Below are 15,588 nucleotides of genomic sequence, written 5' to 3'. Positions count from 1 at the left end.
CCGCCGATCTCGCCTGCTGCCACTGCATCGAGATCAGTAGAGGGTTATGATCTGAAATGGTTCTGGTCAAGTATTCAGACTGGGTCACCGCAGCCGCCAGGGGGCCACCGCACAGCACAGAGTCCAATCTAACATGCAAATCATGAAGTGTGGAAAAGTAAGAGTAATCCCTGACCTCAGGATGTTGTTCCCTCCACACATCTATCAATCCCCACCTCTCCTGCCACTCCCTCCTGTGGGTTGCTAGCCTGCGCACCGGAGAATCGACCAATGGCGGATGTGACCTATCCAGCCGCACATCTGTGAATGAATTGAAATCTCCTGCCAGTAGGAGAGGGCCCGCCAAGAAATAGGCCAGCGAGCTTGATAGACCCTCAAAGAAGAGGGCCTGATCAGAGTTGGGGGCATATATATTGCACAGGACCACCTCCCTGCCACAAAGTCGCCCCTCAACCGCTACATATCTGCCCTCCGGATCAACCCGCTGGCTCGTCATTTGGAACGGCGTGCCCGCCCTTACCCAAATCAGCACCCCTCTGGCGAATGCTGAGTATGTCGTGCCAAATACCTGACCTCGCCACCTCTTCTGTAAAGCCCCGCACTCTGTCTTGGATAGGTGGGTCTCCTGAAGCATTGCAATTTGTACACCCCGCCTCACCAGGTAGGCATGCACCCTATGACGTTTCACCATCGTACGAAGCCCTCGGACATTCCATGTGATACATTTCAAATTAGGTAACGTCCCCATGGTGGATCACTTTGCATAATGGTACTAGCCAACAAATATCCCCCGCACTGCAGCAGTTGTATATCCCCTTCAAAACACCCCAAACAACACCCCAAACCCCTCTCCCCAGGACAGGACCTAATAACCCAGCTTCAGCCCCGTTCCAAACCACCAACACCCCACACATTAATCTAACCTGTGGTCGTCACCACAGAAGGCCTTAAGGGCCTCGGGAGGTCAATGGAACGCCGATCCGGTCTAGGCGCCACCGAGGCCACACCAGTTCACCGTACTCACAGCGCAGGCCCCTCGGACCCGGATCCCTTCTCCGCGTCACCTAGCCAGGAAGCGCACCGTGTCCGGCAACCTCAATCACGGTCCCACCGTGTCCCTGCAGCACTATTGGGCGTCCTTCCGCTCACAGAATGGTCCTGCTAGTGTATGGCCGGGTGGTGCCCGAGGCCCATAGTGTTCAGCCCTACCAAGGCAGCAAATCCTCAGTGCCCCACTAGCAAATCGGGCGAGCACTGTCCATAATCGATCACGCCCACTGTCCAAGCCAGCACCCCGCAGCCTCTGGGTCCGCTGTCTCCGGACTCTACCCCCGTTCGCCCAGCATCCACACTGCACGGGCCCTTTGTGGGCTGCGCCTGCTGCTGGTCCCAGGACACCCAGGACGCCCCCACCAGTTCCAGTCGCTCCAATGGGGGCCCTACGAGCAGAGGGACCCAGGTCCAATTCGGACTCGCGGCCGATGCGCAAGCCGCCACTCTTCCACAGCACCGCTCACGCGGGCAGCCGCTCTCCCTGCGATCGGCCCCTTGCAGCGCCGCCCGACCGGTCCCTCAGGCAGGAGGCCACCACCAGATGCTCACGCCGCTGCTCAGGAGCAACCCGTTGTCCCCCAAGCCCTCTCGTCAGGGCGTGCAGAAGCGGGGGGGGAGGGGCGCCGCACTCCCCGAGCCGCGGGGTGTGTACAGTCCCACCGCTCCTCACCGCAGTCAGCCCCGGTTCGTCCCCGCTCCGCTCACCCCGTCGGGCTGCCTCCGTCGGGTCAGAGCAGAGCACGGACGCAGCTCTCAGACCCTCCGAGCTCCGCTCGCCGCCATCTTCCCTTTGTCTGCGGACCAGCGGCTCCGGGCTCCGATCCGCACGCTGCAAGCGAGGACCCGCTGAGGTCCAGACTCTCCCCTCCGGTGAAGTGACGCCCTACACAGCAGGAGCGTGCCTCCAAGGGCACCAAAGGGCAGATTTACAGGATAAATGAAGGGACTCGGCGCGGAGCTGCAAGCTCACACAGCCATCCCGGTCAGCGCGTAAGCCACGCCTCTACAGTGCACTGGTACTTGATCATTTACTACAAATGCTTTTTTATTCTGACAATCTGATGTTCTCAGTGTTTCATTAGTCCATGGCACCTGTGTCTCTTGTGATTGTGTTGAACGGAGATAGGACCAGAACATATGTGTTTTGACCTTTCTGCTGCGACAGGCTATGGTCTAAGCCAAAGCCAGATCAGAGAGAGAATGTGGAGAAAAGCAAACGGGGAGTGAGAAATGGACTGAAGCACATTGAAGAGAATTATGAGCGTGCAATATAAGTCCTGACAAACGTTAAAAATTTATTCAAAAGTTAGAAACTTACAAGCACAACATCATGCTCCTATCAAGACTTCAAGGATAAACTAACAGTCAATGACACATGCTAATGGAGAGTCAACTTTTAGAAATCAGGTGCACGCGAGACAGCTGAGGGTGTCCAGAAATACATAGCCTCTTGCCTTGATAACTATATGTTTTTAAATACCAATGTATGTTCCACAACTAAAGCACTGCAAATAATAACACTTGCTTAACTAAATGCTTCACCTCATCCATATCTCATATGCATATCAACCCACAGGAAGTCACAAGCAATCCTAATAGCAAACAATAAACACAAGAAAAAACTGATAGCTGATTCTTCCTTCACATGCCTACATCCATGTATTAACAGACATTTACAGGGAATCATGAAAGGACTTCAGCTCCATATGTGTTAATGCAGCAGGTACCGTTCCCACTCCCTGCGATTTTCTGCTGCAATGTACACTTTTGTAAAAACACATTTGTTAATTTCTGGTATACATGTCAATTCAAGAACCACACATATAATAAACAGCTTCTACCTCAGTTCAGTACCTTTCATAATAGCTAGCTTTGATCTGATAAACATTTAAGATTTGTGTCCCGCTGAAACACACCCCACGGTTGTTATATATGGTGTAATAAGCATGTAGAGATGATTATGTTACGTTAACAGCAAACATATGAATGAACACATACTCTCTTTATCACCTGTGCTAAAGGAATCATTTCGGACCCTTCCTTTGTCTCTGGAATTGTTCGGGCGTTGGGTTTCTTCTATTTTTGTCCTGAATAACACTTCTGCATTGATAATCGCCTCACCTGTCATAAAAAGAGCGAGCTATGATTTAGAATTCCCAAGTATTGATTTGTATTAGGCTTTCAGTCTTTATATGTAATAATAGTTTTACACACAATAAGTTAGTTAGCTATTGAAGACTTGCACATAAGACAGACAATAAACTAAATAATCAACAAGTAATATACAAACACATAATGGCAATTAAAATACTATATACCCTCTTAGATACAGCTTTGCATTTCTTTTTCCACTGTTTTCAATAACGATATACTATTACCATTACAGAAACCTGAATAACCCATCCCAAGGGTGACAGAAGAACTGCATATCTATAGAGGTATCTGAATTTCAGATAAGCGTAATAAATCAGAAATTCTAGCTGTGGGTCTTCAAATAGAAGCATAAGAATGATTAGATAGGGGGGGCGTGGCCAAGATGGCGTCGGAGTAGGACGCTTTCTCGAGCCTCTCCGACGCCGATCCTGCACAGCGGCTTACAGCGGGGTCCTGAGGCGTTCTGCCGGTGCTACGCGTTCGACGGAGGCTGCCGCTTGCTGGCGGAGTGTTCCGGTGTCGCCGCCTGAGTGAGGGGTGCCCGACAGGAGCTGTCCGGAGGAGACCGAGCCGAGGCCTGTGGAGCAGCGGCCTCGCGTGCCCGGGAGGCCGGAGGCGGCGGAGCGGTCCTGGGCTCCGAAGCGGCTCTAGCGGGAGCCCTGCTACGCTGCACAGGTGCGGAGGACTGCGGATCGCGCCAGCCGAGGAATACTGGCTGGTCGCCGTGTGGAGGTGCTTTGCCGGCCCGCACCGGGGTCTGGGGCCGCCAGGAGTGGACGGGGAAGCCTGCGGTGAGCCTGAGGGCGGCCCCCTGAAACCTCCCATATCGGACATTGTGCACAGACCCGGCGGGGGTAGGGTGAGCGGATTTCCCCCCCCCCCCCCCCCTCGGTGAGCCGCGGACTGGAGAACGGGTCGGAGGGGGTGGAACAGCGGAGCACCATAGTGGCGAGGCCCGATTTCTCCCTGAGCCACGTGCCACACTGAGGCCTCCCATACTTGGACCAGGGGGCTACGAGTGGCTGGGAGTCCGGCGCGGGATCTCTATACGCCGACACACCACCAGCGGCACCGAGCTGAATGGGAGGCTGCACCGTGGTAGTAAAGGGACTTTAATACATCTGTGACTTGCTACTGGACCGTATGGAGTGACCTGCCTGTGCGACTGTGTCGCGGCCCCCCGGGGGAAGCCCCGCCGACGCGGCTGCGGCCTTCGACTGCGCGCGGGCGCCTTACGGCTCGCTGGCGCGGTTCTGGAGGCCGGGGGCGCTTGAACCACTGGCCCACCCAGGGTTTGGGCCTCCGTAAGGCTGGAGGGCCTCTGAGTGCTGGCGGCGGCACTGCGTTGCAGAGGCCTGGTGGAGGAAGAACCGCTCTTTGGCCGGTGCTCCCATATCGGAGAGGACGAACTGTGTCTTCAGCGGACGCTCCGGTGCGGTACATCGCCGGTCCACGTCTCGGCCTCCCGGCTGCGGTTATTCTGGGCCCGAGTGGCGGTACGTGGGAGCAGGCCGCAGCCATGTCCAACCCACAACGCAGGGGGGGGAAGGCGGGGAAGGAGGTCGCCCCCAAATCGTCGCAGCAACCGGCGTCGCCAGGGGCCGGCGGTCCCTCCAGGTCATCGGACGATGAGGCGCCAGCGACTAAAGCCTTCATGAAGGAACTTTTCGCGACTATCAAAGAGGACATCTCAGAGCTTCGTACCCAGCTGGCCTCGGATCTCAGGGAGGTGCGGAGAGATGTGGATGGGATTGGGGAGAGAGTAGCGACGTTGGAGGACCACGACCTTAGCATTGCGAACGATGTGCACCAACTCCAACAGGATGTCATACGCCTCACAGAGCAAAATCTGGACTTGCAATCCCATGCAGAGGATTTGGAGAACCGCTCCAGGCGGAATAACATTCGCATCAAGGCAGTGCCATGGGACGGGGAAGCGGGTGACCTGCGGGAATATGTCCTAGCGCTGTTTCTCCAGATCCTGGAGGACGAGGAGATGCGTGATGTCCAGATGGATAGGGTGCACAGAGTGGGACTGCCCAGGAGGGGAGGGGGTCCACCGCCTGATATCCTCGTCTGCGTACATGATTTCCAACTGAAGGAAAAGATATTGCGGAAAGCGAGAACCACTGCATCGCTGCAATTCAGGGGCCATCACCCCCAGCTTTACCAGGACCTGGCGGCGTCGACCTTGCAGAAACGAAGGGCCTTCCGTCCTGTGACCGCCTTTCTCCGGGAGCGTGACATATCCTACTCTTGGGGACATCCTTTCCGGATCATCTTTCGGTGGGAGAATCGGTTGCGTCAGATCCGTTCCCTGCGGGAGGCGACAGAGCTTCTGGGCATTGAGGACACAGAGCCATCACAGGAGCCGCGGGGCTCCCCATTCCGGAGACGGCGCCGTTCTTCCTCGTGGCACAGAATAGGCCCGTCCCAGGAGCGGCGGCGGCCTGACCCGGCAGCTAGGGAGCAGGAGAGAGGGGAGGCAGTAGCTTCGGTGGCCTCCGCCACTATGACGGATTCTCAGACGAGCTCTGGAGCAGCGTGACCCCGTTCTTATGGAGTGGCGTCGGAGGGGCTCTTGGCCTAAGGTCCCTGGGGTACTATAGTACTTTTGGAGAAGACACCCCAGACCTTGGACCTGGGGGTCCCTAGGAGGGCCCCCCTGCCCCAACCCCGGATCGACGGGGACCTTTTGAACCTGGACCTTCTGGAACTGAAGATCGCGCTGTTCAGGTTCAATGCATTGACTTGCATTTTGTTATTCTTTGTTCTTGGGGGGGTTAGGGGTGGGATTGTTGGTGCTCTAACCTTGGGTGCTGTGGTGGGGATTTTTTGGGTTGGGGAGGGAAGTTCGGGGAGTGGCGGCGACGTTGGGTGGCGAGTGGATGTGGAGAGTGCCTTGGGCAATGGTCTCTTTTTTTCTGTGATTTATATATGGCTTGGGGACCCACCTTTGTTATTCCTTGCATTACCTGGGACTATGGGTGACACACGGGACTTGCGGACTGCACGGGCGGGCCTTCTGGGTTGGTCGGGGCTGGGGTTCTTCCCTGGGGTCCCTGTATTTATCTACCTCCTCTGGGCTTGGCTTGAGGGGTGCGTGTGGGTCCGATGCGAGCACCGTGGCTGTATGGCTGTGAGCGTGGCGTGGAGTCTGTATACTTCCTTATGTCTGTCAGCATAGGAACATGGAACGTGAAGGGTCTTAACTCTCCGCAGAAGAGACAAAAACTCTGGAAGTACATCCTAGATCACCACTTGGATGTGGTGGCTCTCCAGGAGACCCACCTGGCTAGAAAGGATGAGTTGAGGCTCCGACATCGGCAGTTCCCCCTTATCTATAGGGCCTCTGCGGCCACAAAGCACAGGGGGGTGGCCCTGCTCTTCCGGGCCTCCCTGCATTTTCAGCCCATGGGAGTGAGTGTGGATAGGGACGGCCGGTGGCTATTGGTGAAGGGATTGTTACGAGGGCGCTTGTGTACCTTTGCTGTGTTGTATGCCCCTAATGCGGGACAGAATGCCTTTCTGCGGGATCTGCTGGACAGGATGGGGGACTTTGTGGAGGGCCATTTACTTTTGCTAGGCGATTTTAATATGGTGTGGGACAGGGGCTTGGATAGCTCTGGAGGTCATAGAGCGGACGCTGGCGTCTTTTCAGACGATACTAAAAAGCAGTTGGGTGACCTAGGACTGCTCGACAGTTGGCGCTTTCTCCACACGCAGACCAGAGACTACACCTTTTTTTCCAACGTACACCACTCGTATTCCCGCATAGATTATATCTTGATGAGTCAGGCCCTTCGAGGGAACGTACAATTGGCTAGCATTTTCCCGCTCTCATTATCGGATCATAGCCTTGTGGTTCTGGGACTGCATTGGGCCGCCGGGGGGGATGGTTGGCGCAAGTGGTATTTCCCAGCGGCGCTAGTGCGCGATGAGGTGTCGTGTAAGGCCTTACGCAAAGCGATTAGTGATTTTTTTCTTCTTAACCCGCCGTCGGACACATCGGTATATACCACATGGGACGCGTGCAAGGCCTCCTTACGGGGCACGTGCCTCGCTCTCAACGCGAATCTGAACAGGCTGAGGCGCGCAGAGAGGGAGGCTCTGGAATTGGAGTTGGCTACTTTGGAGCAGGCCCACAAGGCGAACCCCTCCAGGGTGACCCTTCGCCCTCTAACGGCGGTCCGTGGGAAGTTGAGGGCCCATTATAATAACAGGGCGGAATTCACGCTCTTGCGACTCCGACGCACCTCCTATTCCCAGGGCAACAAGATCGGACGCCATCTTGCCCGGCAGCTCCGGGACAAACGCGAAAAGGAATATATCGGGGGCATCCGGGACCCTGCGGGCACTGTTCAGCATAAAGACGCGGACAAGGCGGCCATTTTCGGGCGCTTTTATGCGGCGCTCTACTCAAGCGATGCCCTCGATCCTGACGCACAATCCAGATTCCTGGAGGGCCTATCTCTCCCGCAAGTCTCTAGGGAGTGGAACGAGTCTCTATCCTCTCCCATCACTAGGGAGGAAGTTTTGGGTGCCATTGGGGGTCTGAAGCTGCACAAGGCCCCCGGGCCAGACGGCTACACGGCCCTTTTTTACAAAACGTTTGCCTCAGAGGTGTGCGACTACCTAGTCTCCCTCTTCAATGCAATGGCGATTGATGGCAGGACCACGGATTCTATGGCTGAGGCCTTGATTAGTGTTATTCCCAAACCGGGGAAAGACCCTGCTTTTTGTACGTCCTACCGCCCGATAGCACTTCTCAACTTGGACGCCAAATTGTATTCTTCTATCTTGGCGGGCAGGATGCAGGACCTGATGCCTGCCCTGATTCATCCTGATCAATCGGGATTTATTAAGGGCAGACAGACCCACGATAACCTGCGTCGCGTCATACACCTCATCGAAAAGGCGGAGCGCTTTCGCATGCCTGCGGTGTTAGTAGGGCTCGACGCAGAGAAGGCTTTCGACCGCGTCGACTGGGGGTTTCTGCACCAGACGCTGTTGGCCTTCGGCTTTTCGCCTTCTTTTGTGAGGATGATTGAGGCTAATTACAGTGGGCCCACGTCCCGTGTGCTTATCAACGGCCATAGATCCGCGAGTTTTCGCCACTCCCGAGGGACGCGCCAGGGCTGCCCCCTCTCGCCCCTTCTCTTTGCTCTTAGCATCGAGCCGTTGGCGTTAGCGGTGCGAGACAACGAGGGGATTCTGGGTCTTCCCTTTGCGGGCGAGCAGCACAAAATCTCGCTCTTTGCGGACGATGTCTTACTGTCTATCAAGGAACCGGCCCTGTCGCTGCCGCATGTCCACTCTGTGCTATCTGCTTACGAGGCGGTCGCGGGATTTAAGGTTAATTTTGATAAATCCTTCATCCTGAACCTGACCCTCTCGGCCGGGGAGGTACAAGTGACCAGGCAGCTCACTCCGTTAGCCTGGGCGACGGAAACCTTGCTATACCTGGGCGTGCGGTTGACTTCATCCGTGAATGCCCTATTCCACGCTAATTTCCCCCCGATGCTTTCCTCGATGCGGACTGAGTTGGATCGTTGGAAGCCTAAGTTCATCTCGTGGCTGGGCAGGATTCACGCCTTAAAAATGGTGCTCCTTCCCAAACTGTTGTATTTATTTCAGGCCTTGCCTATTCCGATAGGGCTAGACTATTTCCGCCGATTGAAGACTATGATGCTGCGGTTTGTCTGGCAGGGAGGCCGAGCACGGCTTCCATTCCACGTCCTGAGGCGCCCACGCTTGGAAGGGGGAGTAGGCTTCCCAGACATGCATCTGTATTACAAGGCTGCTCAACTAAGGATCATAGTGGAGTGGTCCCAACAGGAGTCGGAAAAACATTGGCTCCACATGGATCGCAGCATTGCGGGCCGCTCCGTCTGGGATCTGGTTTGGAAGCCTAAGGCGGATCGCCCCAGGAATGCTTATATTAGCACCCCCACGAGCTCGGTGCTGAAGGTGTGGGACACGGTAAGTGGTGACGACCGTTGGACCACGTTCCCGTCCCCATTCACCCCGATTCACTTCAATCCGGCCTTCCCCCCGGCCCTCGCGGAGGGTCCCTTCGACGCTTGGAGGAAAGGGGGCTGTAGGGCCCTCACCCACCTGTTTCATGGCGCTGTACCCCTCACTTTCCACAACTGTATGAGGGACTACGATGTCCTCCCGACGGAAAGCTTTCGGCATCTCCAACTCCTGCATTGGGCGACATCGCCTGCCGTGATAGATGCTGCCACTAGGCCCTTGTCGCGATTTGAGTCCTTTCTTCTTCGCACTGCTACCATGAGGGGTGCGATTTCTTTTTTGTACAAATTATTATTGGATACTGCTGTGTCTCCGCGTCCCCGTTACCTAGATCATTGGGAATCCACTCTGGGAAGGGACATCTCCACCAACGAATGGCGGGCTCTATGGAGAGATGTTACAGCGCACAATCACTCTACTGACCTCAGAGAAGCCCATATGAAACTCATCTTTGATTGGTACTTGTACCCCGCCAAATTGCACCGCATATTCCCGGCCACCTCGGATAGATGCTGGCGGGGCTGTGGGATGCTGGGAGACTTTAAGCATATTTGGTGGGATTGCCCCTCCATTCAACCATTCTGGGCTGAGATTCTGTCCCACATTAGAGACATTTTGGGGTATCCGGTTCCGAATTCCTTGGACTTTGTCCTCTTAGGGCTTAGGGATCCACTACTTGAATACCAGACCAGGGCGGATAAGCGTGTCATGTGGTTGTGTTTGGGTGCGGCCAAGGTGACTCTGGCTGCAGCGTGGAAGTCTCCATCTACCCCGGCTATTTCCTTGTGGCATGCTCGACTGTGGCGTCTGTTGAGCATGGAACGCCTCTCTGACATCTTCTTGGGGAACTACAAGAATTTCATGTACAATTGGGGCTCACTTGTACGATTTCTGTCCCGAGGTTTGCCCTCGGCTGTATGCCCGTCAACGCTGCGGTCCCTCCATCTTTTCCAAATTTGATTTCTAGGATGACTGGATTGTTTGGTATGCTTGTTGGTCGCCGCCACTGGGGGGTGGGTGATGTTGGGGAGGGATGAGGGTGGGGGGGAGTTGGGGTAAGTGTCTTTAGTTCTTCCTCCTTGCTGCTCTCTTGCGGCGACTAGCTATGCTTTGGGGAGGTCACTGGACCGAGAGCGGAGTTCGGGCGGTCTTGTCGCTCTGAGGGTGCCTACATTGGACTTGACCCTCTTATTGCTTGCGGACTATGGACCCATGCCGCCCCTTCCTCTTCGGATGAGCCCTCTTCCCCCCTTATTTTTGCACCCCCTGTGTGGGGTTTTGTGGCGGCGTGTCGCCTATCTTTCTTCTTCCTTTCTATTCCCCCTCTTACTGTCTACCCCCCCTTCTATTTTCAATTGATATATTGCAAAAATAAAAATTTTATAAAAAAAAAAAAAAAAAAAAAAAAAAAAAAAAGAATGATTAGATAAAATATCACCTTTTCTGATGGGCAAAAGGGAAAGATCCAATACTTCGGAATAGTTGTTCTTCGAACACCACGCATTCAGGGCTTATGTAGGGAAAATTATCCTAAATTAATAGATATTAAAAGTGAGCTGAGGTGTTTGTTGTATGTATTGATTAGTGAGACTGAGCAGCAAAGCCTGCCAATTCCTGCAGGCTCCCCCAGCCTGCCAAATCCTGCAACCTCACCCACTAGTGATAGGCGAGGCAATATACTGTCACATGACCATAAACATGTGCAATAAGTCAAACACTTGCATACCAGTCACTAGAACAATCCCATGCTCGGCAGTTTTATTCCTAGCTCGGTGCAAACAGGAGTGCTTCCCCACTGGCTACAGACAGCAAGGCAATTCCAAACTTGTGAAATATAGCAGAGCTATCCCTCACCCAGCTGACTGATCCCTCATAATCCTGTTGGGATAACAAAGCAATCCCTCAATTGTTGGACAGCAGAGCTACCTCTCGCTTGCCACAGCCAGTAGTGATATTCCTCACATGCAACAGATAGGAAGCCTATTGCTTACATTGTGCCAGCAAAGCTACCCCTTGCTCCTCTGACAGATAACTCACACACCGTAGATGGTAGACCTATCCTTAACCTGCCAGAGACAGTAGGATTATGCTTCGCTCCACTGATTTATTCCTAGCATGGTGCAAACTTTTATTTATGTTTATCTTTGCATTTGATCTTTTATCTACATCTATCAATCCATAGGAGCTCTCGTTGACAAGGATGCCTGAGCAACAGTGTAAGGGAGCAAAGAGCCTTGTGGAGACAAAAGAAACACAAGACACAAGTCAGGTGGGACATGGCAAATAAGAGGAGGACGTGGGGCACAGGAGACAGTGGAAGCTTCTAACAGAGTGACATGAGGGCAGGAAACGGCAATCACCAGGACATCAGACCAGGGAACAAGAATAGGGCAAGAAGACAACAGATCTCTCGTGAGGCAGGAAGACAATATAAGCTGAGCAGACCAACACATCGACGGGGCAAACCTGTCACGGACAGGCTTCCAGATCATAGGTTTCTGATGGCAGAGCCAGCAAAGGCCCGTTATTGGAAAGCTTATGCCCCCCTCCACCTCTAAATAAGGAGATGGAACCACAGATTAGGCTGGGTGTGAGTAGGCCTGGGCATGCCATTCTACTCCATTTGCGGAGTTTTTCTCGCTCCGCGTAGCGCCAAAAGTTCCGAAAGGAGCAGAGTTTTTTCCTCGCTCCTGCTCACCAACTTTAAGTTGGCGAGAAAGGAATATCTTACTCCAGACCACCTCCCGACAAGATTTCACAATGCCGGGCGGTCGCAGATGCTCGCTACCTCTCTCATTAAGAAGCCTTTCATTTGCTTTGAGGAAGCTGCTGCTCAAGTAGAACATCTACTCAATTGGCAGAATGAAGCAGCGCCCTTTTGTGCTGCACTTAGTCTCTTCCACGCTGATTTTCTAGTGCAGGACAAACACCCGGCTATAAAGGTTTGTTTGAACGTTGCGACCTAACGCACTCCACCGCTTGTGGAACTTTGCGTAGTGCAGCAGACTTTTTAGGGCACTTCGCGGAGTACCAACACTGCCAAGGCCTAGGTGTGAGTCCCACTCATTTACAGCGAAGCTGCTGCTCTGCCCTAAATCTGAAATAATGCAACCCAGACATGACAGAAGTATCACAAATACTACATTAGAATGACGATACCATGCTTAGGTCATCTGGAAGGGCACACAATATATTTTACCTACAAAAAAAAACTGCCAAAGCTGACACAGGTTAGGCAGTGTCTGCAAGATTCAAATCCCCCTAGCAGAATAGTCTGCAGTATTAAAAAAATGACTGTGTGACTCTAAAACACAAAGAAGTGAAAGAGTTAGCAAACACTATTCTATTTGGTATGTCAGAGAGACCTCTATTGCACAGGCTTTGCCTTCTGTACGGCTTTGGCGCACTGTCACATTTAGAGTACCTGCACAAAAATACATAAAGCACATCCTGATGTCCATGCCCCAGGCATAGTGCTGTCCTGTGCAAAACACCTTTTATTTCAGTTGCTCCTGTCACAGTCAAACTGTTCACTGCAAAGTGTTATTCTGCTCTTTGGAGCCAGGGTTGAAAAACCTCTAAAAAATTAATAGATCTGTATCCCCGACACCATGCATGGAGATATGCTTTTATTTCACCCCTAATTAGAAAATACATTATTTTCCACTGTGGACAGTTCAGAGATGGTTCAACTTTCATGTGTGATTTCCATATATTTCCCCATATTTTGATTCATTGCAACTCTTAATGATCATTGCAGGCATTAATGGGGCAATACGTATCCTCACTGTTTGCTTCCATGCAGCTTCTAATAGGGATAGGCTGTTATGAGTTCATTAGAGGAGAGTGGCTATGCCAATAAATAGTTAGTGTTGTATAAGTGATTTTAGGCTGTAGCAATTTTGCTTCCAATTTCACAGGTCTACTGTCAGGAGCTGGGTGCCTTTTCCAGCATGATAGTCCACTCAAACAAGGACACCAACAAGATTATCTGTGCAGTTTTGGGAGTCAGCAGCATGGCACTCCTTTGTCAGTACTCAATGTGTTGCAGCATTCCAGTCCATGCGGTCTGACCTCAAGTAGGGCAGCTCAGTCCTGCAGAAGTTAATGATGTCTTCAGAGATTACCAAGCATGGGTATAGTCGTGCAGGATGTGTAAAAACTGGGAGAGGACTGTCAGAGGTTATGCAAGGAAGTTGGACTTCATACAAAATAAGTCATCACAAGCAGCCCTGTAGAACACAACTATCTGTAGATGGTGCCCTTGAACACGGGAGGCTTCCCTGTTGATCCATTTGTAACATTGAGCATTAAGGGGGGCACCTGACTCTTTATTATTAAAATGTTTCATATGCAGAACTAGTATTGTTCTGGACTTTGCTTTGGCAGGGGTTATATGGAGATCTCTAATTAGGTTTTGAATGGGATTTTGAGATTGTACTGGAGATCCTGGATAGGACATGGGTGTTTTCCTTCAAGAAGAAATTAGGTTAGATTTTCCATCTTTATTGCACTCATAATATGGATTTAAAGGATTTATTTTTCCTACTTAATACTTGTTTGGATTACTTCAATAGATGTGTTTGGAGATTTAGGCCATTTGGATAGTTACAATCTGTTTTCCAGGTGTCAATAATTCTGAGGTACTTATCCGTCTTCTGGGTAAGAGAAGTGGGTATTTCAGGAGAAAATTCAACATATTCTTTTATATGTTTCCACCCTTGGGTTCATGCTGTTGATTACATGTCTCAGTCCTTCTGACGCTATATACCTAGGTATCAGAACCCCTTTCAGAGGGCCACTGGGCATCAGGCGTTACTGGGTCCAACCCTGGTGGTCGAGACCGTTTACTACTGATATCTCGAGCCCGACGTACTATGGATCCTGAGCAACTGGGCCAAGTACCCCTTCTGCACTTGACTCTCAAGTGGTAGATGTGAATGAGCAGTCTAAGGCTCGCTCCCCTCAGGGGGGAGGTGTGGATACAGATTAGTGAAGATGGCTCATAACTTAAAAATCAAGTAGCAGCAGCAATAAATCGATGTCCAGCCAAATATTTACTTTTATAACCAAAGGAAGTATTTTATTTCCAACTCATTGAAAGGAAGATTACAGTATTTACAGACACCAACACATTTCTCCCTTGAGTTTGGGGCTTTAGTCTTTAATAGACAAGTCCCTGTCTCACCGGTTCCTACCAACATGATGGGGGTTTTCCAGGGAATGCTCACTAGCAGGCCTTATCTCAAGAGTCCACTCTGACTCTTCGAACAAAGTCAAAAGTGGCTCAGCTCCCTAGCGCTTTCAGCACATAGTTCCCCCAGGGCCCGGTAGGCTGATAAGTCTTAACCACTCCAGCAGGGAGGGAGTGTGCAGGATCTTGGCGGGTGCTCCATCCGAGTGCACTCTCAAGAGTGCTGGTCCTGTTCAGGTGAGTCCTCTGCATGTGGACTTAGTGGCAACACTCGACAAGCGCAGGCTTTCTCCTTCCCTTTATCGTGGTTATGTGCAGGCAGCGATCAGAGGTGTTTCCGCGTTCTCCTGCAAGGTATGTGTCCACGCTCCCAAAAGGGGTGGGAGGGTGAGTCCGATGCTCCTGATCTCAATCCTGCTATTGTAGTGAGGCTCCGACTGCGTCCTCACTCAGTCCAAAGTGTTGCGTCAGTTGCAGTTCTCGCTGCTCCAGGTGACCTATGGGTCCCCGCTGCTTATAGTTCACCGCTTCTTGCCCAATCCACATGCACAATTATTTCCGCCTGGCATACGCGGATGCCGCACCATGGAAACGCAAGGCTTCGGCCATTACCACATAGCAGTCTTTACAATGGTGGCTACTCCTGGATTATTGAGAAGCTGCTACAGTGTTAGGCAGGTTTCAGCCTTGATACCAAGGTAGTCTTTTCTACAGTAACCCCTTCTGGCTCACAGTGTCACAGCAAAAGTGCTGCACATGCTTCTGCCCTTATTGCATGGCAATCCTTTTATATGGCTATCTTCTTGCCCTCTCCTGGCATATGAGAGTCACTGATTCAGTCCTGAACACGGGCAACAACTCGATCCATGCAGCAGTCATCTCCTCATACTTATCACCGGGAATCCACTCAACCTCACTCCCTCAAGCGCTCTCCTCTTCCTCAGAAAGCACACTGGTTTTGACAAGCAGGCATATAGAGCAGTTGGTCTTTGTTTCCTTGGGTTATGTCTCCTCACCCAGCATGGAGACTAGTAGGCCTTGCCTCACCAGTTGTGTCACAGGCAGAAGGTTTACAGAGCTTCACCTTCTCACACAGACCTTCTGGCTGCTTGGCAGATGACCATTTTTGGGGTCGCAACCCACCCTTCTTA

At 52.2% G+C, this 15,588-nt stretch overlaps 1 protein-coding gene across 4 annotated transcripts in view; it reads right to left on the bottom strand.

Moving 5' to 3' along the window:
• LOC144818757 (uncharacterized) overlaps positions 1-15,588 on the bottom strand; it is a 261,995-nt gene that overhangs the window by 159,405 nt on the left and 87,002 nt on the right. For 2 of the 4 annotated variants that reach the window (XM_078676475.1, XM_078676477.1), the window contains exon 4: positions 3,052-3,174. In XM_078676475.1, the coding sequence (XP_078532601.1) occupies positions 3,052-3,174 (123 nt within the window). The remainder of the gene's footprint in view (positions 1-3,051; positions 3,175-15,588) is intronic. The other 2 variants (XM_078676476.1, XM_078676478.1) reach the window with 1 other exon arrangement.

Source organism: Lissotriton helveticus, chromosome 2_1 (genome assembly GCF_964261635.1).
Source record: "Lissotriton helveticus chromosome 2_1, aLisHel1.1, whole genome shotgun sequence".
Classification (NCBI taxonomy): domain Eukaryota; kingdom Metazoa; phylum Chordata; class Amphibia; order Caudata; family Salamandridae; genus Lissotriton; species Lissotriton helveticus.
This window is presented reverse-complemented; position numbering and strand designations above follow the sequence as displayed.